At 39.3% G+C, this 25,230-nt stretch overlaps 1 protein-coding gene across 1 annotated transcript in view; it reads left to right on the forward strand.

The window, feature by feature from the left end:
- Positions 1-25,230, forward strand: part of sorl1 (sortilin-related receptor, L(DLR class) A repeats containing) — a 92,559-nt gene that overhangs the window by 43,316 nt on the left and 24,013 nt on the right. Inside the window, exons 7-20 of the mRNA XM_059330525.1 lie at positions 3,119-3,220; positions 4,828-4,997; positions 9,279-9,471; positions 10,017-10,134; positions 14,161-14,234; positions 16,184-16,272; positions 16,993-17,171; positions 18,494-18,680; positions 20,181-20,309; positions 22,090-22,175; positions 22,879-23,051; positions 23,150-23,281; positions 23,417-23,508; positions 24,481-24,727. Coding sequence (XP_059186508.1) covers positions 3,119-3,220; positions 4,828-4,997; positions 9,279-9,471; positions 10,017-10,134; positions 14,161-14,234; positions 16,184-16,272; positions 16,993-17,171; positions 18,494-18,680; positions 20,181-20,309; positions 22,090-22,175; positions 22,879-23,051; positions 23,150-23,281; positions 23,417-23,508; positions 24,481-24,727 — 1,971 coding nt within the window. The remainder of the gene's footprint in view (positions 1-3,118; positions 3,221-4,827; positions 4,998-9,278; positions 9,472-10,016; positions 10,135-14,160; positions 14,235-16,183; positions 16,273-16,992; positions 17,172-18,493; positions 18,681-20,180; positions 20,310-22,089; positions 22,176-22,878; positions 23,052-23,149; positions 23,282-23,416; positions 23,509-24,480; positions 24,728-25,230) is intronic.

Here is a 25,230-nt window from a genome sequence, read left to right on the forward strand (position 1 = left end):
GTAGCTTTGCCAGCTTGTCTCCTTGTACTGTAAGAAGATTCTCAGTGAAGAAGCACATAACACAAGGAAAAGGAGGAAAGCACATAAGCCTCCTTCACACATGCAGTCCTTGAAATGTATCTATCCTCCGACACTTCAGGGAAAATGTTGTTACAGGTTTGTTGTGAATAGCAGCAGGACTATTGCAGGGACAAGCTTATAAAGGGTTGCATCTGTCTGACAAAAGATGGAGCAAGCAAACTATTGATTGACTCAGCTGATGATTGAATTAGACATGTTTCTGATTCAAGTAGATCATCAAAAGCATTACTGGTCTCACAAACTTGTTGAATATACTTTACAAAAACGTCAGACACAGTGACGTTGCCTGCATGTTCAAGTACATTCTAGCTTGCCCCACCTTCTTACAAAAGTTACGAAGGGAAGTGCAGTCCAGACAGGAGAAGAAAAGTTCCTGGATGAGCACCTGGATGACTTAGTAGCTAGGAAGCAGCACATGGTCGTGATGTTTTGTAGTCAGAAATCTACAGTAGTAGGCTGCTGCTAATTGGTCAGAATAACCTCACTGTCAAGTTAGCAGAATCATGGTCCTGTCAGTGGTGATCGACAGATGTGAACAGATTGAGCTTTAAAGCAGGGTTATGCTTGAGGCGTACTCGTTTATAAAACATGACTGCTTCTTACACCAAAAGCAAATTTAAAAGCTGAGTATCAGATTGGGGGAATGAGAAAGATGGCTCCTTGTCATCATCAAAACCTTTATAAGGAAAGTCTTAGGTGAAACAGAACCAAGCTTCTTTGTGTAGAGGGAGAGGATGAGGGGTCCCAGGATAGAGCCATGTTGAACTCCTGTAACCAGGTAGCAAGTTTCTGACACCCCTCTTCCCACGTGTGTTGCCATAAAGCAAAATTTTTATAACTGACTGCCAATTTGGGTAGCCAGCATATAATAGATTGGTCTCGTATTGGTATTTAACTTTAAATTACTTTAATGTCCAATTCACCTGTTTGAAGATAAGAAAGATCTTCCAACATCTGATAAAAAAAGAGTTGATCCATTTGTTTTCTGAAACCTCCCTTTCTCCTGTTGTCCCTAACCTGGCACATACTTGTTAAGGGGACACAGTTTGACATAGTACCCCAGTAGTGTATGAAATGTAAGCTATTGTAAGTGAAAGTATTTAAATGGACTGCTGGTGATTAAGATATAATTCATGAATTTCTTGTCACATTCGGGGTGCTCCCCAAAATGTTTCTGAGGCCGGACATTGGGCCATGGGCCAGACTTTGGGATACCATGCCATAAATATACAGTAAAAACACACAAAGTGTTTTTCATTACATTTTGTCCTTGTTATATAAATAAAACATTAAATTTTGATGCATTAGTTTCAAACATTTCACCTCCTTTTAATCTGTAAAATACTCTACTTTATATTTTATAGTTTATTCTTAGGGAATAGTATTGTATGTAGAATACTATATTACAATCAGAACTTTTGTGTCTCTTTGCCACCCGGGTTGAGTTGATCTAAGGCCCAAGAACCACAGCTCATTTCAGGGATTTGAGAGTTTATAGAGGATCAGTTTGAGAGAACATGAGCACAGTGTGGAATGTGTGGCTCACTTACAGTTGCCATTGCAGTGCAGTCTGGGGTTTCAGTGGAAAAATATATAATCATTGCACTTACATGTGAAAATACATAGTTGACATCTCCCGTCCAATTTTCCCTCTTGACTCACAGAGTAAACATTGATTAAAATGTAATGGCTGAAGGAGTAGAACAAAACTCCAAAGCCACAATGAAGGAAAATCTTATATCTGAGTAACAGTGGATAAGAATATTTCATTATTATTGTTGAGCACCTTTTAGATTCTCCTTCAGTCTTGCAGACAACTTTATCTACTCTTAAAAGTAAAAATTCATATCTGCTTGCATTTAACATGATTTTATACCATATGCAACTTTACCTCTGTGTCCCTCTCTCCTCCATTTATTTCTGTGTAACTGCTGCTTTGCTTTCACATCACACCACACAGTCAATGTGGGTGCTACGCTAGATAAATCAATAGACCGATGGGAAAAGGCTGTAATGCTCTGCTGGAGACTGTTGGTGCTCGGGCCGTCAAGGATGGACACAAATCCTTCTAAGAGACGGACACGCACACAAAACTCCACTATACAGTTGTGGACCTTGTGTTTGTGTAGTCACCATCGACTGGATAAAATATGGATGTAGTCTCTGTGACGACGCCCATAGTTCTCTGAAGAGCCTAAGTGAAACTCAAAGTGTGTGGCTCCTGTGTCCGACTCCTTCGATCTCCCATCTAATCCAAAAAAGGGGCAAAGATGTGGAGGTTGGGTGAATGCTGAGGCGGGGTGAATGCTGAGGCGGGGTGAATGCAGCGGCGGGTCATCTGTGAATGCCATTTGTGAGCCAGCCTCAAGCCAGGCCATAGTGGGGGCAGCTGTGGCTCAGTTGGTAGAGCAGTCACCCACGGATCGGATGGTTGGTGGTTCGATCCCTGACGATGGCAGCCTACACGTCGAAGTATCCTTGAGCAAGATATTGAACCCCAAATTGCTCCCGATGCTGCTATAATCATCTGTGTGTGAATGAATTCCCAATGGTGGCAGGTGGCCCCGTTTAGGGTAGCCGTCTTTTTAAGTCTGGACGTTTAATGTTTTCTGGCTCAGCTGTCTGCCCCTGCTCACTGCTGGGATATTAAGACAGAAAAAAAAAATCACTGGGAGAGTCCTCATAACCCGTGTCTTGTGTTATCATTTGCAGGACAGCACTGTCCAGCTTTACTCCATATGTGACACCAGTGTCTTCAATGGTTCATCATCTTGCCATGATATGCTTGAAAAAAAAAATCATTTGTCATTTATTTTGAAGGATTTTGACCATCAGCATTTCTGCTAACTCATAGAATTCCTTCTGCAGTGACAGATGAAGCCTGTATATCACTTCCCAGTCAGAACTGCTGAATAACAAAAGAAATCACGGCATGTTATTAGATTGGCTGCCTCTGAAATGTTGGAGGGTTTGACAGAAATGATGAGTAGTTGACTGAACTGTGCTGTGTCTGTCTCTGTGTCCTCGGCCTCTCCAGAAACTGTTTGGCAGCCACGATCCTTCATCTGTTCAGCTCTGGGTCTCCTACAACCGCCAGCCGATGAAAGCTGCCCAGTTTATGACCCGACATCCAATCACAGTGAGTCTCTTCTCCTTGTACTGCAGCAGTAGATCAGGAAGGGAGAACTTATAAAATGCCTCATTAGTAGACAAAATGGGGAATTTAGGTTGTTGGCCAGGTGAAGAAATGCAATACTTTTTAGTTCAGACTAGTTGTGTCTGTGGTGTCAAAAACTGTTAAGTAGCAAAAGTTGGTGTTGAATTTCTGATCATAAACATCTTGTTCATGTCGTTTCTGACTAAACTTAGTTCATTTTGTATGGGGTTACTTATGTGTCTTTATTATGCAATTAAACATATAATCACATAATCAAATGAACCTTAACCCAGAACAAAACTTTTCACACTGTAGCATTGATAGTTTTGCTATCAATTTGTTTTTTTAAATGAAACAATTTTGTGATTAAAAATGTATTACTGTAGATGAAAAACGGATAAGATAAGTTCAGATAAACCTTTATTAGTTCCATTTTGGGGAAATTGCTCCGTTACAGCAGCAAGTGGACAGCATAAAGAAGTAGAAGTACGCACAAGGGTAGTGTAAATATACATGTGTATATAAAATATATATATACCTGAGTTTGTAGTAAAAAATAATGTGCAAAATATATATATCTAAAAAAGATTGATGTATGTGAATTTTTATTTCCAATAAAATGAGAATCCCAAAAAATTGTAGTGCTATTTATTTTTTATCATTCTTTTTTATTTAAAGGTCAGCATGTATATATATATATACACACACACATATATGCTGACCTTTAAATAAAAAAGAAATAGTGCTACTTTTCTTTTGATTCTCATATTTATACATATATATATTGCACATTATTGTTACTACGTACTCTGGTACAGTAATACAAATGGTGGGACAGGAGATGGAAAAAGTAAATAAAATATATTTTCAAAGCCCAGAATTTTTTTTTTTTAAATAAAAGCCAAATATAGTCTCACAGCCATAGATCTGTTTTGTAAACTTAACTATATACATCCTGGGAGAACAATAATAGTGAAAAAAACAAATATTTGGAGCAGCTCAAAAAAGAAAGAAAATAATTGCTGACAAAATAAAAAATTAAAATAATCATATTATTTCTTTAAATAAAGATTTCCAATGATGATTTCCTAAATCACCCCATGCACAAATTTCTGCATTGTATGTTCTGTAAAAGATGTTTTCATACTGGACAAAAGAAATATGTTTCTGGTTAGCCAATATCAGATGGTAATATTTGCTGAATGATGTATCTGTCGGGTTCAGAATTTGCAGATTTACAAGCTAAGAGCTCAAAGTTAACTTGATTGTGGACACAAATGATCATCAAGGATCATGAGGCTTGTGTTAATGTGGCGCTGGGATCCTCCCCAGCTCTGCTTCACCGTCTTTCTCACTACACTGTGGAGCACTTGAAAGAAGCCAACCGCATATGAACATCCTATTTCTAAAAATATGTGACACAATCGACATCCTGAGTCTGATGGAAGAACCACCTACACAACAGCACATAGTATACAAGTCCAGGTTTACACTGACATGCAGTTTCACATTGTGTCCAGTCAGACTGATCAGACGGTAGGGTGGTGAACTAAAGATGACCTCCCTGTCTCTCCTACTTTTCTCTACAGGAGTATTACATCGCAGATGCATCAGAGGACCAAGTGTTTGTGTGTGTGAACCACCTGAACAACGTCACACACCTCTACATCTCCGACACACAGGGCCTGTCCTTTTCTCTGTCACTGGAGAATGTCCTGTACTACAGTCCTGAGGGCTCCGGCAGCAACACACTCATCAGGTACTACACGCACGCACACACACACACACACACACACACACACACAGACACACACACACACACACACATATATACACAAAAACAACAGTAATATCAAGGTCAAGGTCAAGGTCACGTTTATTTATAGAGCACTTTATATACAACCAAGGTTGACCAAAGTGCTTTACATAACTGAATCACAACAAAAAAATCCAGTGCAATACAAGATACATAATTGAATAACAATAAACTCAACAAAATAAAAATAAAAGACAATTTAATCTAATAATATATGACATGAGATGTGCAATCCAACACAACACACAGAAACAAACTTTCTTCTCACGCAGGTTCAAAGGCCTGGGAGAAAAAATGCGTCTTGAGAGAAGATTTAAAATTGTCCAGTGTCTTTGACGACCGGATATGCAGCGGTAAACTGTTCCACAGCTTCGGGGCAGCCACTGCAAAAGAGCGATCGCCTTTAGTTTTTAGCCTGCATTTAGGCACATCCAGGTTTGACTCATTTGCAGACCTCAGAGCTCTGGTCGGTCTGTGAATCTGTATCAGCTCGGTCAAATATGCTGGAGCCAATCCGTTTAAAATTTTAAAAACAAACATCAGGATTTTAAAATCTATTCTGAAACGGACAGGAAGCCAGTGTAGAGAGGCCAGAACTGGGGAGATGTGTTCCCGTTTCTTTGTGTAGTCGTATCACTGAAAACGAATAACACACTTCCTACCCTCAGTTGCTTGAATTCTGTGTCAGTTCCCTCCATGTTACATTTAGTTACAGGGTGTGTCAAATGAAATCTAAAGCCCTGGTAGTTCCCCTGTTATGGTTGAGGTCGTTACCTGCATAGACAGCTGTTCAGATCACACAAACATCCTATGACTGCAACATGTGTTTTGAACTTATCAACTGCATATGAAATGATTATTCAAGGCTCCCGGTCTGTTTGTGAGTTCCCCCCTCACAGTCTGGGACTGCTGACTGTTGAGCGGTGATCAATGAATGTAGATGCGGTAAATAAGTTGAAAACCCATATACAGTGGGATATTGAGAGTGAGATTTTAGTGAGATTTTAAACAGCTGTCTATGCAGAAAACATTGCAATAATTGCAACAAAAATAGACTTCTAAAAGCGCATCCAATGGGGATTGGACTTCAGTCCTACCTCACTCAAATAACAGCCCTCTCACGTGTGCAGCCTGTCCCCGAAATGTGACGGAACATTTCCTGCATGGGGTCACGTGTGAATCGGAGCAGGGATCTATATTCAGGGAAATCTGTAATCTAATTTACAACATCAATACTCCCATTATCAATAACATTTCAGGGGAAATGCTGGTGCAGCTGTGTTGATAATGTAAGCAGGAACATTTCAGAGACAGTTTAACAGTAACTCACTATTCTGATGCCAACAACAACTGAGCAAACTCCTTCTGATGAAAGCATCTAATACGGTCTGAAGCTCCTGCAAAGCTGGAGTCTGGGTTGTTTTGTTTGTAGTTTGACTAAACTAACTATCAGTAGTTTATTTACTCCTTTTGCCTTTGAAAATGACATGAATAATTCCCTCAAATTTGATACCATTTTTTTTATACCAACATATAAAAAAAAGACCTGGTGTGTACCTGCAGTCCAAATTAAGAACAATCTGCAGGCTTGCTGGTAATTGAATAGTTCCCATAGCAACATCAGGAACTGACAGGAAGACCTCCAGTTCCTCTTACAAATGCCTGATAACACAAAGGCTCTGCAAACACGGACGAGTAATGCTTCTTTATCTAATAAAAGGCCATCTATTGATCTGACGCCACATCTCCGTCTGACCTCAGAGATCTGCATTTGTTGTTTTTCTGCTAAGTCTTAATCACATCAGGATGATCCCGTGTTGTTTTGGCAGTAGCGGTCGCACTGTTGGCTCAGGTGTTTGCCTGCCAATGATGATTCTTTCTGACACTGTGTCTTCTGTTAATGTAATGAGCTGCAGCCTGTGCGTCTTGTTTATCTAAACATAAAGATCCTGTGCTGGACATGCAGTAAAAATGCCTGAATCAGAATCAATTTTATTGCCAAGTAGGTTTTTATATGCAAGGAATTTACTTTGGTGTAAAAGAAAAAAAAAGAGTACTAAAGTATAAATAGAGATTATAAATATAATATAAATAGAGATTAAGGCAAGTACTTCAAGTCAAAATACAGCAGCATTAATTGAAAATATGAAGAGCAGAAAAAGTCAACATACAGAAAAAGAAAATTACACAATATGTACAAACAAGGTGTTATTTAAATGAGGGAAGGAGCTGGGCAAACAGGAATGTCCAAGTTCACATTATTACTATTTGCAGAGTGCAAGATAAGATCAGATGGCTGTGCATTACTTTAACGTAACATGTGGAGGGGGAGGGGGAGTGAGTGGTGATCATGGTTCCCACTGCAGTTCTGAACAAGTCACGCCCTGCGATGCTAGGATCCGTCAGCGTGGTGCTGTACGTCCTGCGTCATTAATCCTTACCTTTACATCACATTACATTACATGTCATTTAGCTGACGCTTTTGTCCAAAGCGACTTACAACAAGTGCATTCAACCTGAAGATACTAGACTTAGACCACAGGAATCAAGTAAGTACATAACTTTAAGAGCCAACTGTCATTGCTAAAGGAGTGCTATATGTTAAAGAAGAAAAGAAGAAGAGCATTTCACCTTAACCCTAAAGTCACCCGTTAGATGTTAGTTTTGATAACCAACCAACCAATCAACAACTTTTATCATTTTCCCGCCAATCTACACTAAAATTGAACAAAACATATGTTTCTCTGCTGCACAGCGGGGAGTCAAACCCACAGCCCTTGGCCCCATGACTTCTAACCTGAGCTCAGCAGCCAGTTGAGAAAACGTCCCTCCCTACGCTTTTTTAACGTTGACGTTATGCCAGAAGGGCTTAAAGCCCGGCCCTGGCCAGTCATATCATTGCAGGGTGGGTCAGTTTTGTCTGTGTCCAGGGTGGGAGGGGTCGGCTACAAGGTCCTGGAGGGATGTCAGGTTGCAGCCGATCACCTTCTGCTGCAGTCTGACCTTGTCCCTGGTGTGTTTTCTTACATCATGTGTAGGTAATGAAGTTGAAGCTGCTGTTTTTACCTCTCAGTTGGTGTAAAGTTTCCTTGTCCAGCTGTAATTTGAAAAGGCTGATGCATTTAGTTTACCTGTGTTTGCCCTCAAGTGTTTTAGAGCAAAGTGAACAAGATCATGTACAGTGATTTAAAAAAAAAAAAAATCTATCTAAGACATGAATCAGCAAAATTTCAGTGTTTCCTCTGGGATTTATTTTCCTGCAGTGGGGAGAAAGGATTGGGATTGAAACAAAGTTTGCTTATCCAGGACTGCCTTGACCACACACCGGATCAGCAAACTACCTGTTAGCCACCAGCCCCCTGGCTGAAATCAAGTTACAGCGGCTAACTGAAGGTCAGATTTTCAGGTTTCAGTGCGCATTTCTGGACAGGTCATTGTAGCTGGGTATACACTGAATAATCAATACTAAGTGAAAAAGAATGGCAAAGACATGATAAATTAATTACAAATTAAATAAATGATCAAAAGTAATGGCAATAGTGATATTAAAAATCTACATATTAATGAATTTTAAAAAATAAATAAGGGGGAAAAAATAAAATTAAAAATATAGTTTACTGTAAAATAATCATAATAGTAAAATAAAATTTAAAAAATACAAGTAAAAATACAAATTTAATAAATAATAAAAGTAATGGCAATAGTGATATTAGAAATTGAAATATTCATTAATAAAACAAATATTATAATAAATAATAGGAGATAATTAAAATAAAATAAAGAATTTACTGTAAAATAATCATAATCATAATAGTAAAATAAAATAAATTAGTAAGCATCTAAAAGATTAGTAGTTCCATATTTTTCTGAAAGAAAAGGTATAATTATTAAACCCTGAGCTGTAGCTGTCATATTTATGGCAGGACACACACGAGCACAGTTTGTACCTGTTTGTCATTCTGCTTGGGGAGAAACTGTTGTTGTTTATTTGGTTGTCAAGACTTTGAGAGTGATTGACATCCTGTCATTCTTCCTGCTGCTCAGACAGAGAGTGGTTTACTATCGAGTTCATGACATTTAATAATATTCTGAAGCAGAATGTTTGTAATGGAAACGTTGCATGTTACGGCTGGGATTACCCCATATTACGCCTTTTAGTTGTATCAACTACTGTGATACGATAACTGTTCTTCCCTGACGATGACGATCCCCTTTGTGTTTCAGATACTTTGCCAACGAGCCATTTGCAGACCTGCATCGTGTGGAGGGGCTGCGAGGAGTCTTCATCGCCACACTCATCAACGGCTCGGTCAGCGAGGACAACATGCGATCTGTCATCACGTTCGACAAGGGGGGGACGTGGGAGCTTCTTCAGCCGCCTGCTGCTGACAGCTTGGGAGGAACTGTGGAGTGCCAGGTACACAAACACACCTTATTTCAAGGTATAATTATTTGAGATTTTTTGTTCACTGATGTGAGAAATTGGTACGTTTGCACAGAAAGTACAAAGAGTTGAGCATCAGGCTCTATTGAAGAAGACTAGAGATTATTGCTATAAACTTATTAGAAAAATGTTTACTATGGTAATAAATGAAATAATGTTTAGAATAATTTTCCTATTGACTTACATACAATATTTTTTAGAATACAGGTTTAGGCCCTTTGGTTGTCATCCATCATTTATATGGTGGATGTGCTACTGATCTGATCACCTTGTGAGGTCTTTGCTGCAGCTGTATAGTGTTTTGCACAGCTGCTGATGTTTTCACCCAGTTATGTAGCTTCTGCGGAGAATAATGTGGTTTTTGGTTTTGCAGGTGTCTGCACTGTGTCAGCCCTACTTTTATTTCTAGTACTTTGTTTTTCTAGAAACTTATGATGGAAGTGTGTGGTAAGCAGACAGAAATTACTGGAATTAACTAAAGAACATCATCCGACTTTCTCCTCCTCCCCTCTCTCCAGCTCGGGAAAGGTTGCTCTCTCCACCTGGCCCAACGCTGGAGCCAGCTGTTCAACATCCAGCTGAGGAGGATGCCCATTTTATCCAAGGACTCGGCACCAGGACTCATCATGGCCACAGGTGGGACAACAAAGCAGCAAAACCACTAAAAAAAGACAGGATTTCAGGAAATTTAAAATGTTGAAATACCCAGCTGGAGTCAAGGTTAGCTCAGTATGAGCACCAAACTTTTAACCTCATTTCAACATCCCTGTGTGGCTGTGAAGGGCACCACATGAATTCATTGAATTTGTGTGGTTTGGAAGAAAGATTGTGCCTTTTTAACTTGAAATTGCATTTTTAACTGGCAGTTTAATCTCATTCTGAAACTGCTGGAGTACTAATAGACATCTCTGAAATTGGTGTGAGGGATAAAAAATTAATTTGTAAAAGGTTTCAGTAATTTTGGCAGGAGTTTCTGTTAATCAAGACAGATGAAGAGCCTTTGGGTGCCATCTGTTGGGGGATGGTCACATTGACAGAGCTGGAGCCAGGCGAGCTTGTGCTCGAGTTGTAGCAACTTCCTCTTGTTCTGATAACACAGATAGGTTTACCGCACACAGGAAGGAACCTATATAAACCTATAAGTCACCCAGTAGAAACTAAGCTGCTTTTCTGTCTTTCTGAGACTTCCTGTATTTTCCGCACCACAGGAAATGTGGTTACGCTCTGTGAAGAGGGCGCTAGAATCTTCTCGTCAAGTGTGTCAGTGTTTTGAAGTTGTACCTTTAAAAAAAAAAAAAAAACTGTACCTGAAAATCAGAAGTAATAAGAAATGTGAGAACTCTTTCTGCCTCGCTGCTGAAGGAGAATATCCGCCTGCAGAATCTTCACAGCTGGTGGAAAGCATCGATTTGTTGATACTCTCCAGTGTCTAGGAGACTGCTTCCCCTGCACCCAGCCAGTCCCTCTAATTAAATTCTTATTAGATAATGGGCATGGAGAGAGAGAGCAAGAGAAAGAGAGGAGGAAGGACGACTGGCAATCCCCGGTTCCATTCGCTTCGTTATCGCTCTCAAACAGATGGGCTAATTACTGCTGCAGCGCCCAGCGGGCACTCGACGGGTCAAACACACTCATGAATACAGGCAGGCGTCTGAATACACACACTGCAGACATGTTTACAGACACAAGCACCTGAATAACCCACTCATATTCCTCTACACGTCTGATCAATATATATCGTAATATATCGTTTGAGACTATTATTAGCCCTTAATAGGGCACTCATTGAAATACTTGCAAATTCCAAAGTTCAACCCTAGAGAATATTGGAGGATATTACATACTGCCAGAACGTGTAAAAAAAAAAAAAAAAGAACATACGGACCCAGGCGGAGATTTACAAGCTTAAAGTGGCAAATCTGCGAAAAAAAAGTGGCTTTTTTTTCAAATTTTTTCTCGTAAATCTGTGACTTTTTTCGTGCAGATTTGCCACTTTAAATATCTTAAATCTGTGACTTTTTTTTGCCACTTTGATCTAGTAAATTTGCAACTTTTTTTCTCAAAATATTACACCCCCCCCCCCCCCCCCCCCCCCCTCAAAAGTTGCTTTTTTTCAATTTTTTTCTTGTAAATCTGCAACTTTAATCAAGTAAATTTGCAACTTTTTTCTCGAAATATTACCCCCAAAGCATACTTAGCCTATCATATTGATTGGTCAAATGCCATGGTGTCACTGTCTGTGACATAGCCTGATCTTTGCTGATTAGTTGGAAGAAATCCATGTGGTTCTACGGCCAAACAGATAGACATGAGGACCTCCACTGAAGTTACCAAATATAGTTCTTCGCCCGGGTTAAAGGGTTAAAGAATAATTTTAATTATAACAAACGCATATAAAAATTAGTTTTATGAGTATATATTATTTTAATGTATTAGCAGTTCTAATTCAAGGTCAATAGTACACTTTTGGGCTATCTTTTTGAATACTTTTCTGACACTTAAAAAATGTTAACCATCCATGTCGGTATCATTTTTTCTGATCTGATAATTATTTTTTTCACTTTGACTTACTGGATCAACATTGAACCCAAAAGAAACTTAAAAACAACATAAAAGCAGACCTTTTTGCTATTTTTTTACTTTTTTACTCATAATTTTTTTTCTCCTACCTGGCCCTTATCCTCTTCCATACAATCATTCCCAATGAAGAATGTTAAATGTCGGTTACAAATATGACATATACGAGGTAAAATAAGGATAACATCTAGTTCTTTATTTTTTTACGAAATATATTTGACCTTATCTGCTGTTTTACATGGCCTATCATCATCAATCAAAAACTGGCCTTGAGTTTCAAGTCAGAACTTTAGAGGGAAGCTGACAGCAGGAAACACACTGTTTTACTGCTTTGTTTATACGTCATGAAGAAGTAATGCGCCGGCATTTTCCTGGACTCCAGAGGGCTACATCATAATAATGACAGAACTTCCAAACACAGTGAATGCATTTTCTATCTTGCCAGTTTAATATCTGCACAATTGCAGAGAGGCTTCTATGGAACAGTTGTTTATTGTCTTGAGTCTCTAGCTCCTTGTGTGATGGTATTTAATTAGAGTCATTAGCCCGTTTTACACGGAGATGGAGCGTAATTTATTTCAGAGGCGCTGTCACAGTCCTTGACAGAGACACAACAACCGTGTTACTCTCATTATAATCCATTCTTCGTGAAGTCATTCACCCTGAAGTGTGATTCGATTAAGCACAATCAATGTGTGCAGATGTAAACAGGTGTCAGCCTGCCCTTAAAGGTGGAGTCTGCGATTCTGGAGACAGATTGTTAATATTTGAACTCCACACCCAAACAAACACACCCCTCCTGTCAGCATGTGCCAGATTTATTACCTTATTGCTCCAGCTGCCTTTCTCTAAACACACCCATGGCTTTTCCCCTGTCAAACAAAATAGTGTTGTGTCTCAGTCTGAACCACTGTATTTGTTTCCCATTTACAGAGCCAGGTCTGTGTACAGATTCTCTCTCTCACACACATCACAGACTCCAACTGTAACTGTCAGAGGTGGACTCTGCTGTTATTAAACATCCAGCCCATAAATTAGATGTTCTGGATGGAAGGGTGGATGCATGTTGTAGATGGATGTGACATACAAACAACTCATCAGCTGTGTGTCCATCAGCATGATTCGCCTTCAGTCTGTCTGTGCCTTCGTTTCGTTTCCCTGGCTTTATCAGTGTCTTCAACATCTCTTCTCCACACTCGCCCAGTAGTTTGTTTGTTTCCTTTCATAATCTCCCTCCAATGAAGTTTCCCTTCAGTTTGCTTATTAGCAATAAATACAAAATACAGCTGATGTTGATGGTAGTATCGTTAGGTTTTCAGGTTATTTGGTCATAGGCCAGACAGAAATGTTGCCTCCGGTCTTGGGTCATCTGAGACTGCCATCCTTGGTTGGATCTTATCAAAAGAAATCATATTTTTGTCTAGGAGATGTGACAAGATGAGGTAGTTATTTTAGATCATCATGTTGGCACATATCTATTAAAAAATGTATTTCTCCTGTATTGTGCAAAGAAGTCTCTGTGACAAATTTCAGGCTGGACTCTTAAGTCAATGGTATTTTTTAGCTACACTTGCTGCATGGTTCTGTGCTGACAACATTAAAAAATGCAAAATTTTGAAACATATTAAGTCTTTGCAGCCATGTTAAAGCTGCATCCATCTATTTTACTCATTGCTTTGCTTTGCAGTGAGCATTTCAGCCTGTCATGGCTGTAGACTCTTACTCCTTTTCTGAAAAATAAAACAAAACACTAATATAAAAAAAAATCAATTTTCATTTCTGCATCTTTACTTTTATTATGTTTAGGGTTAGTTAGTTATGGTTATGTTCTTTGTGAACTGCTTAAGCAGGTCATTCCTGCCTTATTAAATCAAAACATACTGTCAAAGGAAAGAATTCGTCAGTGCATACAAAGGCCACATGCAGGAAAAGATACAAAACACTATGGTTTGACTTCTTGGGTTACAGATTTTCCACATGTGAAAGCGAAAGCAGTGGCCACATCAAGTCTGTAATATTTAGGGAAAACCCCTGTAATGTGCGTGTGTCTGTGTGATAAAATGCCTTTTTGTCCTCTGATTGCAGGATCTGTAGGCAGGAACTTGGCCAACAAGCCGAATGTGTATGTATCCAGCAGCGCTGGAGCTCGCTGGAGGGAGGTCAGTACAAAATCTGACACAGATGACAAGAAAAACACAGCTTTTAAAACTGAGTCACAAGCAGCTCGTTTATCAAAGAGAGGTTTTACCATGTCACAATGAATTTCATCTCAGTGCCCGTACATGTACCCAGGCAATATGGGCCTGCTGCACTTTTTACTTGGACTTCTATACAGTTCTTGAAAACATCAATTCAGACTTTAACTTTGCTTGTGTTTGATGGATATGCTGCATTATTCATTGATTTCCGTTGCTGTTTTAAAGAGACAATTATTGCACTACCCGTTTGTGAATGAAACCTGTGTTTCAAACAGTGGCCGAAATGTACACATCCCTCAGACACAGGACAACACCACCATTCATGTGGAAGAACAAGGATTGTAAGCAAAGACTGCATAAAAATGATGGATGTAGTCAGTGTGACTCCACCTATTGGTTTGTTGAGCCTTGCGCATTTTGGCTTTCCCCACATTGCCATGTTGGCTTTTTGAAGGCAAGGACGTTATGTTATCAGCTAACGCTAGCTGTAGTACCCTAGCCTGGCTTGCAAAGGACATCCAGTATTAAAAAACGAACAGCTCACTACTCAGAGTGTGTTTAAGTCCAACTGAACACTGAATAAGACATTTTAGGTGACCAAAATATGAAAGTTAACTCTTGAAAGGGTCAAAGTTCTGGGACGAAAACACCAGTGCACCTTTGCAGCAACCTGTCAATCACTGTGTAGCCCCGCCCTAAAGAATGTGCTGCTTCATCAGATGTTTTACTCTAAATGAGACCATAATTTACAAAATGATCATGCTGTATTGATTGAACAAGACTTGACTAGCAATTGAGAAGTGGGATAATTGGTGGAGTTGTCCCCTGTTGGTCATTAGAAAGAATGCAGGTTTAAAGCACTTTGCTTCACATTTAGGGCTTGAAGGTTGCCTCCTTTTATCTCTTGTTTTGGTCTCCACCAACTCTGTTGAAAAATATCTGCCCCCTTCGCTGAATGCTCTGCAGTGTTCTCCACCTAGGTGCTAGCATTGTTTTTCTGGTGTTTGGTGCTGTGCAAGGAGCCATCAGCAGACATAACAACGAGATGAAAGAAAGAAAATGATCCATAGAACTTAGGGGAACTGAAAGGTTAAAAAAAAATTCTATGGGTAATTATTGACCTGTATTTAGGGGTCATTGCCATATGAAAATGTAAATAAGTGCAGTCCTAAATTATTTTCAAGACTCATTGACAAGTTGTTTTAGGGAGTTTTTAAACAGATGAAACACAACATATTGCTCTGTTAAGGTGCTATTTATGCTGAGAACTGGCTGTGTATTATTGGGTCAAAGAGCTCTGTCCTGCAGATATCTTTACTAGACATCAAACCTTTTGTTCTGACTGAGTGTACTGGATTTCGAAGCTCCAGGCAGCTTCACCCACATGCTCTCATTTTCAAAGGACCGATGCCGCAGTTTGCCTGGAAGATGTTCTGGTTGTTCTGCTCAAACTAAAGATTTAAATGCCCAAGAGTTTGTATTTTGTTAGACTTGGAAGACTCAGTGAAATGGACACTTTGATTTTCTGGTAAAAAGTGAAGCTGTGAAGTGAGAACACAAAGTCTCACGAATAACAAAATAACATTTTTAAATTCAGTCCTTCTTTTTTGACCCTCCTGTTTAACCAAACATGCTTCATTCCTTAACTGAATTTATATTAATTAATTATATTGTTTTTCAGTTTAGAATCAATCACCACTGTGTTCTTTCCCACTCAACATCCTGTCTCAACAGGAACTGCATCAAAGAAGGAAACAAAGCTGACATTTTATGAGGTCATTAAGTTGTCTGTAGATCTCCTCCTCCAGATGAATTAAAGCTTCTATTGACCCAAGAACTAAATTAGCTTTTATGGCCTATTGTGTTTATCATGTTGCGATAGTTCACCTAACATGTTTTCTGGCATCCAGGCGCTGGCAGGCCCTCATTTCTACACATGGGGTGACCATGGTGGTATCCTGATGGCTATCGCACAAGGAGGTGCCACCACACATCTCAAGTAAGTCCAAATAACCTGTTTAAATGTTCCTCCGGGACAGGAAAAAACAAAAATCAGATTTTATTTTAGAAGCAAAAAAATCCATCCTTCAGTTGTTTCTTCAAAAACAAAACTGTTTCAAACATAAAACCCTGAGAGGTTGGTTTGTGACTGGAAAACTTCCACTTAAAATCCCCAAACAGCTTGAGGAAATTTGGGGAGTGGAACACATAAACGGCACCTGCCCCAGTGGATGTGCTCATTAGTCAGCAGGAGCAGATTGTGTGAATGTGAAGCAGCTTGTTGTAGAGAAAAAGGCAAATAAACCATCCTTCAATAAACAGAGGTGTAATATAACACCTTTGTGCCAACAGCAGCATTGCAGGCTATTCATATTCATGTGCAGGTGATACAGTATATTAATGTGAAAACAGCTGACCTTGTTTACATGCAGAGAGAATCAGTTCCCGTACTCCGGTTACTCAGTAACCTGGTTTCGGCTACAAATGTCAAGATAACTGAGTTAAATCACCCAATTAAATTCCTGATATACTCCCATATTCCCCCTCTATTAATCATTCCTGTCTTGCTGCTGTTAATCAAAGAATGAGTGGGTAGGCAGAGGATGAAAGGAAATTCTGGTACTGATTTATTAAAAAGAACAGAAACGCAGTGCATGGTAACTCAGGGGAAACAGTTGAAAAATCATTGTTGCTTAAATTAAATATCTGCCTCCATCAGGTTCAGCACCAATGAAGGAGAGACGTGGACCGACTTCCAGTTCTCAGACAGGGAGGTGTATGTTTACCAGCTGCTGACCGAGCCGGGGGAGAAGAGCACCATCTTCACCATCTTCGGCTCCTACGCCGACCAGAGACACAGCTGGCTCATCCTGCAGGTCAACACCTCTGACGTTCTGGGTAGGTTGGAGATCGAGAGCGAGCTTCAGAGGGAGGATGAAGAGCTTTCATGTTCCAGATCCTTAGCTCTTGGCAACAACAGCTCACAACAGACATTTATAAGTTTATACTTGAGCTGTAGTTCTCAGCTAAAGGCTTAAAATAAGTTTAAGTTATTAATCTTGCTCAGGGACCAGATTAATCTGCAAGCTCATGTTTTATTTGCTCTGGCAGATGCTTCTGGTCTCCCTCAGCTTAGCATAGATTTCTAAAGGCCAATCACAACCGTTTATCTAATATGGTGCATGTTTGTGTTGAGTAAAGAGGAGTGCCATTGAGTCATTTTGGAAAACGGCCAAGTTGGTGGCAACAAATGTGGAACTTTGTGTTGAAGCTATTATCCTGTTAGTGTGGAATGAACTGGACATCTTATTGTCACTAAAAGAAGAACACCCATTTTAAGCTTTTCTTGAGAAGAAAGATGTGTTTGCTGAACTTCTCACCAGACTTGGAAAAAGTTGAATATATACCAGCTCATAATCTGCCAGCTCATCACGTCTTTTTGTGAGCCGAGAGGTTCCAGACTCATTTGCATTTGTGATTTGGTCTGGCAATCTCGGGCTATCATTAATCATCACGACCATATTATAGACAGTTAATTTTAGTTTGGCACATTTCATTACCAAAAAATTCAATGTGCTTTACAGTAAAATAAAATAGATAGGTGTAGATATAAAAATAAGGACAGAGGCAACAAAGCATCAGCACAATCAAATAGAAATTTGATTGTGCTAAAAAAATGTATAGGCCAGGACATCTCTGCAATACCACTCACATATTTTGCCTTTAACAAGTATTGAACCTCCTGAGATTAGGATATTGCACAAGTCCATATTGTGATTTTGACAACCTTTCATTTTATTTTGCAGCCCTTGCTTGTTGGCCATGTAGCAACAGTAGCTAACAAAGCCTAAAACCACCTATTTTACACTAATATTTTTCAGTTGGCTATGTTTGTCTTGGGAAGACAAGGTAACTAAAGGCACAACAGTTGACAGAGTCACATTATCATAAAATTGATGATCTTTAGCAAACGTCTTGTAGCAGCAAGTACTAAAAACAGTAAGCATTACTATGAAACAGTAGTAACTAAAATTCTGAGAACTTAACTCTAATAAAACTTATATGTAGATTAGTATGGCAAATCGTAAAGTTGTGACTCCAGCCCTACTGTATAGATGTTTCATCGCCCTCTTCAGGGCACGGGGGAAAAAAGAAATGGAAGACTGAAACATGAGCAGATAACTCTGAGTTCCATGTCTGTGTTTCTCTGTTTTCTCCAGGTGTGCCGTGTTCCGACGCTGACTACAAGCGCTGGTCCCCATCAGATGAGCACGGTAACGAGTGTCTGTTGGGCAGAGAAGTAACGTTCAAGAGACGAGCTCCCCATGCGACGTGTTTTAATGGGGAGGATTTTGATCGCCCCGTCACCGTCTCTAACTGCTCCTGCACACGCCAGGACTACGAATGGTTCGTAACCTTGCACAAAACATTCATATTCATCACTGATTTACTACGTCTATGTCCCATTAGTGTCTGAGATGAATACAGTTAAGAAGCATATGCTCGACTTTTCTGGATTTTTAGAAAGAAATACAGCAATAAATGTACCAACAGGACTTAGAAAGAGCTAATCATCCTGCAGTCAAATTTGCTCAAAATGAAAGTCAAGTCAAGTCAAGTTTAAGTCAAGTCAAGTCAAAGTTTATTTATAGAGCACATTTAAAAACAACCTCAGTTGACCAAAGTGCTGTACAGTTATTAAGATAGAATAATTCATACACAAATAGGTATAAATAAAATCAATGAAAACAATAAAATACTAAAAACAGTAAAACAATAAAATAGTATTAAAAACTCAATCCAAAACAGAGTTAGAGATAAAAAAGACAAATAAAGCATGAAGTTCCATGATGCAGAGTGATGCACATGTCTCCTGCAACTCATTAGGTAGAGCTGGTTTTCAGTCGATTACTGGAAATGCCTTTGCTGTGTAACTGAAGCAGCTGTTGGTGACTTGCGACCCCTGCCGGTTGAAGAAGTAATGATTCAGCAGTCAGTGACAATTAAAAAAAACAACAATAAAACAGGTTTATCAAAAATTCTGAATCACCACAACCATCAGAAGTCCCCCAAGCACAATCACAAATGTGCAAAACAAATTCTAAGGGTGATTGGTCCAGTCGTGTGAGAGATTAGCTGTATACTGACAGATAACTGACAAATGCACACATGCACAAAATGTTGAAATGTTGTTGCAAAAACACCTCACATATACATGTGTCCTGTTGCTCTTCCAACAGAAAAGGATCCACCTGTGATATTTATTTGACTGAATATTATTTTAAACACAAAACTAATTGTGACACCAAAACCTACTCTGCAGACCAAACTCATATTGCTGCATTATCAACACCACCGATAGCCATTTCATATTCACTTCAACATGCAAGTTACAAATGTTTGGCACGTATTCTTGTTTATATTTAGTAAAATCTGGATGGATGGATGGATGGATGGTTTTAACATATTCATATACATGGTTTTAGAAGGTGCAATATGGGCTATTTATCTGTTTATCATCAGTCACAGTTGGTAAACAGCTCTTTAAGACAAACCCCTCCGCACCAAATGGAGAAAACTTGGATGAGTAAAAAAATCTATATTCATTAGCTCTAGTGTAAGTGAGACCTCTGTCATTTCAGAGGTAGATGGCACTGACTCTTAATTAAACAAACCAATACATTTGTCTGCTCCACACATTTTATTGCTCCTGCAGCTCCCATCACAACTCACAATGAGTCCGTTTTAAAATGCACATCAGGTGCTTCTATTAATCACAATGCAGAAGCTAACTGGCTGTTGTTTTTTCTCTCTCCCTGTGTTTCCTCTCACAACCTGTTCTCCTCCTCCTCCTCCTCCTCCTCCTCCTCCTCCTCCTCCTCCTCCTCCTCCTCCTCCTCCTCCCAGTGACTACGGCTTCAAGCTGAGTGAAGACTTGTCTCTGCAGGTGTGTGTCCCTGACCCGGAGTTCGTTGGCGACCTCTATGCTCCTCCAGTCCCGTGTCCGGTCGGTACCACCTACCGTCGCAGCAAAGGGTAAGCTGCTATTATCTGACTTTACAGTGCAGAAATGTGCAGCCTGGGAATCTTTTGTGTGGCTTATTAGCATAACATTGGCATCTGCAGCACTAGTGGATTCAAATTTACATGCATTTTCATATGGTAAGCTATTTTTCTTTTGAGTTTTGACCTTTTTCTTTTACATTTTCCTTTAGAAGATACAGTTTTAATGAATAGCATTTAGAGAGCCTATCCCTGATCTGCAGCTCAGACTGATATATATTTGAAGCTGATTTGTGTGTTTGAAGCTTTGAAGCTTCTGAGGAGGTGTTTATTCAGTCTCTTCTTGAAGAACACAGCAGGGAGAAGACTGTTCCATGTTGTTGCAGCTCAGGGGAAAAGCTCCTGTCGGGCGTATGATCTTAGTGACGTAGCATGACTCGCTGGTGCAAAAATCGATTTCAGATTCAAAACCGATATTAAATAAAATTTTCTGATATAAATTCTGAAATCAATATTCCCATACTCATATCTAACTCATTTAGTCTTGCATGACTCTGCTAGCCTCTCCAACAAGACCACGTGAGAGCGTGAAAGTCAAGCTAAGTGGCCCTGTTACATCAAAACATATCATCAACATGTCATCAACTGAAAGCACCGTGAAACCTAAAGTTAAACGTCTGGTTTCATTTTTTAATTCAAAAGCAGACCGTACACCGAGAAGAGCTGGACCAAAGCACAGCCATGTGTAAGTGGTGCAACTTCTAGGTGAAAAATTGTCAAATCTCTGAATGCTTCTTAATGTTGAAATGTGTATTTTTTAATATTGCAGAGGGTTCCCTGTACAATTTGCAGCATTAAGTCTCTGAAAATCTCCTTAATATACCAGAAAAAATTGGTATCGTGACTAAAATACCTACAACCAACGGACCAATATCGAATCAAATTGGGACTCGGTGAATCAGAATTGGATTGATTTTAAAAAATCAGTGGCGATACCCAGTCCAAGTGATAGCACAGTCCATTATGGCACAGTCCTCATCCACACTGAAGATCTTTAGTGCTTTTTCTGAATGATATCTACATGCCAGAGAGTTGTTTGTGAGGCAAGAGTACTCCATGTTCATGGACCTTCTCTAAACTGCCACCCCTTGGGGCCCCATTCACTCTAATTTGAACCATGGATTATTTCATTTCTCGTTCTCATTTCATTACTATTTTTTTTTTTTGGTTTGTTTTGTTTTTGTTAAAATTTTGTACTAGAACAGAAGTGAGAAGAATTACATTGTTGAAGGGATGAGCAATTTATCTTTTTTTTTTTTTCAATTCCATTTTCAAACAATTATGAGTGAAAGATAATTGGGATACAATTATGTGCTTTTCAGTGAAATTCTATTTGAAGTTCAATAAAACTATTTTAAGAAAGTCTTGAAAAGTAAGTTAAAAAAATCAATAAATGCATGATGTTTCCAAAGCCTCTGAGCTGTCATAAAAAAATACTTGGATCTCAATAATGTTGATTATGATTTTTGGCATAACTGAGCAGCCTTCCATTGTCTGATAAATCAGCAATGCTCCCTGAGTCTCTGTCTGCCTGTGTCTTTTATCTGCTCGCATTGTGCTCAATTCATATGCTGTGATATATTAATTAGGACCCACAGCCATCACCATTTATATATCTCATTCCCTTTCATAACCTGAGAATTCCCCAGAATGCAAAGCAGCCTTTGTTCTCTGTTGTTTATTGCTGCCCAAAGTTGTGTTTGGTGAGAGCACCACCAAGTGTTGAACAGAAGGAAACTTTGTGTCCCTGCAGCTACAGGAAGGTACCAGGAGACAGCTGCAGTGGAGGAGACGTGGAGTCCAGACTTGATGGAGAGATGCTGCCGTGTCCTGTCGGAGGTAACCCTGCACTTCATGCATCCGATTAATCATGTGATCACTTATTTGAGAGTTGTTCGTAGACGATTCTCCTAAGTAGCCTGATAAATGTGTCATATTCTTCACTGTCAGAAACAACTTTTTGACTCTTTATTGCATTCTTCAGCTCCAGATAAAGAACCCTAAAATGATGATGAAATCTCTGCTACTAATGTGTCTTGGAGGATAAATAATGCTATCTACAATATATATATATATATATATATATATATATATATATATATATTGTAGATAACATTATTGATATGTTTTGTTTATATAACCCTTTTCAAGTACGAGGCACAACATGCCCCATTCCCATAGACAACATAAAATCACAATCAATAGGGCTATATACAACAAAGCACACAATTTGAAAGCAATTTGCAAAGACATTAGAAGAAAGATTAGACAAATAATTATAAAACAACTGAGCATAACAAAATAAGCCTAAAATCCGATGATTGCGCAACGGAGCTGTAATAAATATAATGGCATATATATACACGTTTCTATCTCTTTCTATTCTTGTTGGTAACTGTAGTAACTGTTAGCAACTGGAGCGAAAGCTGATTTCCCTCCGGGATCATTTAAGTATTTCTCATTCTGATTTTGTCATTGCTTCTCCTTCACAGAGCATCATGTTATTAATGTGTGTAAGTGTCTTTTCCTCTTGCTCTTTTAGAGAGTAACGAGTTCATCCTGTACGCGGTGAGGAACTCCATCCATCGCTACGACCTGGCGACAGGCACAGACCAGGCCCTGCCTCTCGCCGGCCTCAGGGAGGCTGTGGCTCTGGACTTTGACTACGACAGGAACTGCCTGTACTGGGCTGACATCTCGCTGGACACCATACAGGTTAGTGAGGAATTGGAGTCACAGAATTTATCCTCACTTGTAGTTAATGTAACTGCAGTTGCTATGATACGGTGTTAACCCTCAGCTGTCTCCTACAGCGTCTTTGTCTGAACGGCAGCACAGGTCAAGAGGTTGTAGTGAGGAAAGATCTGCAAAATGTGGAGGCGCTGACCTTTGACCCCATCAGTAGACTGCTGTACTGGGTTGATGCTGGAGCTCAGAAGATTGAGGTATAGAAGTGCTGATGTACAGTTTTTCACACAAACCTGACAACATCTCATCAATAAGTTCTGCCATCCAAAGGTTATCAGTGATCTTATACACAAATTGATAAGGAGTTTGACAGTTGTTTTGTTTATTTGAAGGTGTCTAACCCCGATGGCGACCTGCGTCACACTCTGCTCAACTCTTCGATCCTGGAACACCCGAGAGCTCTGGTTCTGCTGCCTGGAGAAAGGTAACGCATATATACCCACACAAGCACACACATTTCTGTACGTCTGAGGACCCTCATTGTCACAGCAAGAGGATCACAGGTTTGAATCTGGCTTGCAGCTCTTCTGTGTGTTTGCATGTCTCCCTGTCAGCGTGGGTTCTCTCAGGGTCCTCTGGCTTCCTCCCACAGTCCAAAGACATGCAGCTTAGGTTTAATTGTCTGTAGGAGTAATTGAGAGTGTGAGTGATTGTCTCTCTCTCTGTGTCAGCCCTGTGATTGTCCTGAGACCTGACCAGGGTGTACCTGTAAATGTAGTCCTGCTTTTATTGAAGAAAAGTTAAAGTTACTCCTGTCCCTTTTTGTTTTTAGTCAAAAAATAAATGTATTTTTGCCTCACTGCACTCAGTTCCTCTTTCCACCCTGCCTGTCTCCTATTAGGGGCAAATAAGGCCAACTTTGCATTACATACATAACCATATTCCTTCTACCACTTGGAGATGTGTTTTTTAGGACTGATTTATTCCAGTTAATCATTTGGACTTTTGGGCTCGTTTATTCATTTTTTAATCCTTTTTTTCTGCCACTTACCAAGTTGGTATGTTTTTTTCAGCACAACCTCACCTATATGACCTTATAATTGTTTTTTCACTTTGACTCTCTGGATCAAAATTTTGGCCCCAAAGGAAAGAAACAAAACAAAACAAAACATAAAATCTGATTTTAAAAATGATGTTTTTTTACTTTCAGAATTTTAAATGTTGGTTATAAATATAACATATAAGAGGTAATATGAGGAGTTCTAGTTCTATATTTTTATACCAAATATATTTGACCTTATCTCCGGTTTTACTTGGACTATCATTATCAAACAACTGGCATGGAGTTTAAAGTCAGTACTTTAGAGGGAAGCTGATAGCAGGAAACACACTGCTGAAGTTTTTACGTTGTAAAGACATGAAGAAGTAAGGCGCTGATACTGTTTGTGTCCCACAGTCTGATGTTCTGGACTGACTGGGGAGACAGAGCGGCCGGAGTTTACCGGAGCTACATGGATGGAACCAACGTGTCCTGCATCGTGTCAGAGGGTGTCCGCTGGCCCAACGGGATCACAGCTGACGACCACTGGCTGTACTGGACCGAAGCCTACAGCGACCGCATCGAGAGGTCCGACTTCACCGGGGGCCGGAGGAGTGTCCTCATGGAGGGGCTGCCCCATCCGTACGCCATCGCTGTCTTCAAGGTGAGACTGTGCATGTAACTGTACAATATAAAAAAATCAAATTGTATTTGCATTGCACCTTTCATTCAATTTGGTGTAGTAATGGCTTCACAGATTATTTAAAAAAGAATGATTAAAGAGGACAAAAAAAAAATTAACAATTAGATTTTTACACAAAGACAATAGATAAAAAAAACATTTGAATAAACATGAAGATAAAAAGAATTACAATAGAATTTGATTGAAAAGTTATATATAAAAATGAAAAAAAAACAAAACATAATATATAAAATAATACTAATGATATATGTGTGTTAAATAAAAGATTAAAGCGAGGCCAAAAACTTTAATTCATTTAACAACTAACAGACTCATGTTATGAGTCAGACACATATATTCTAGTGTCAGAATGTGAGATGGTTTAAAAAAAAAAAAAAAAAAAGTAAAATCATTTTTTACTTCAAATGCAAACTGACAGGCAACCAACGTTTTGTTTCATAGGAAAAGCAAATAGGGGAAAAAAG

This window comes from Centropristis striata, chromosome 4 (assembly GCF_030273125.1).
Source record: "Centropristis striata isolate RG_2023a ecotype Rhode Island chromosome 4, C.striata_1.0, whole genome shotgun sequence".
NCBI classification, from domain to species: domain Eukaryota; kingdom Metazoa; phylum Chordata; class Actinopteri; order Perciformes; family Serranidae; genus Centropristis; species Centropristis striata.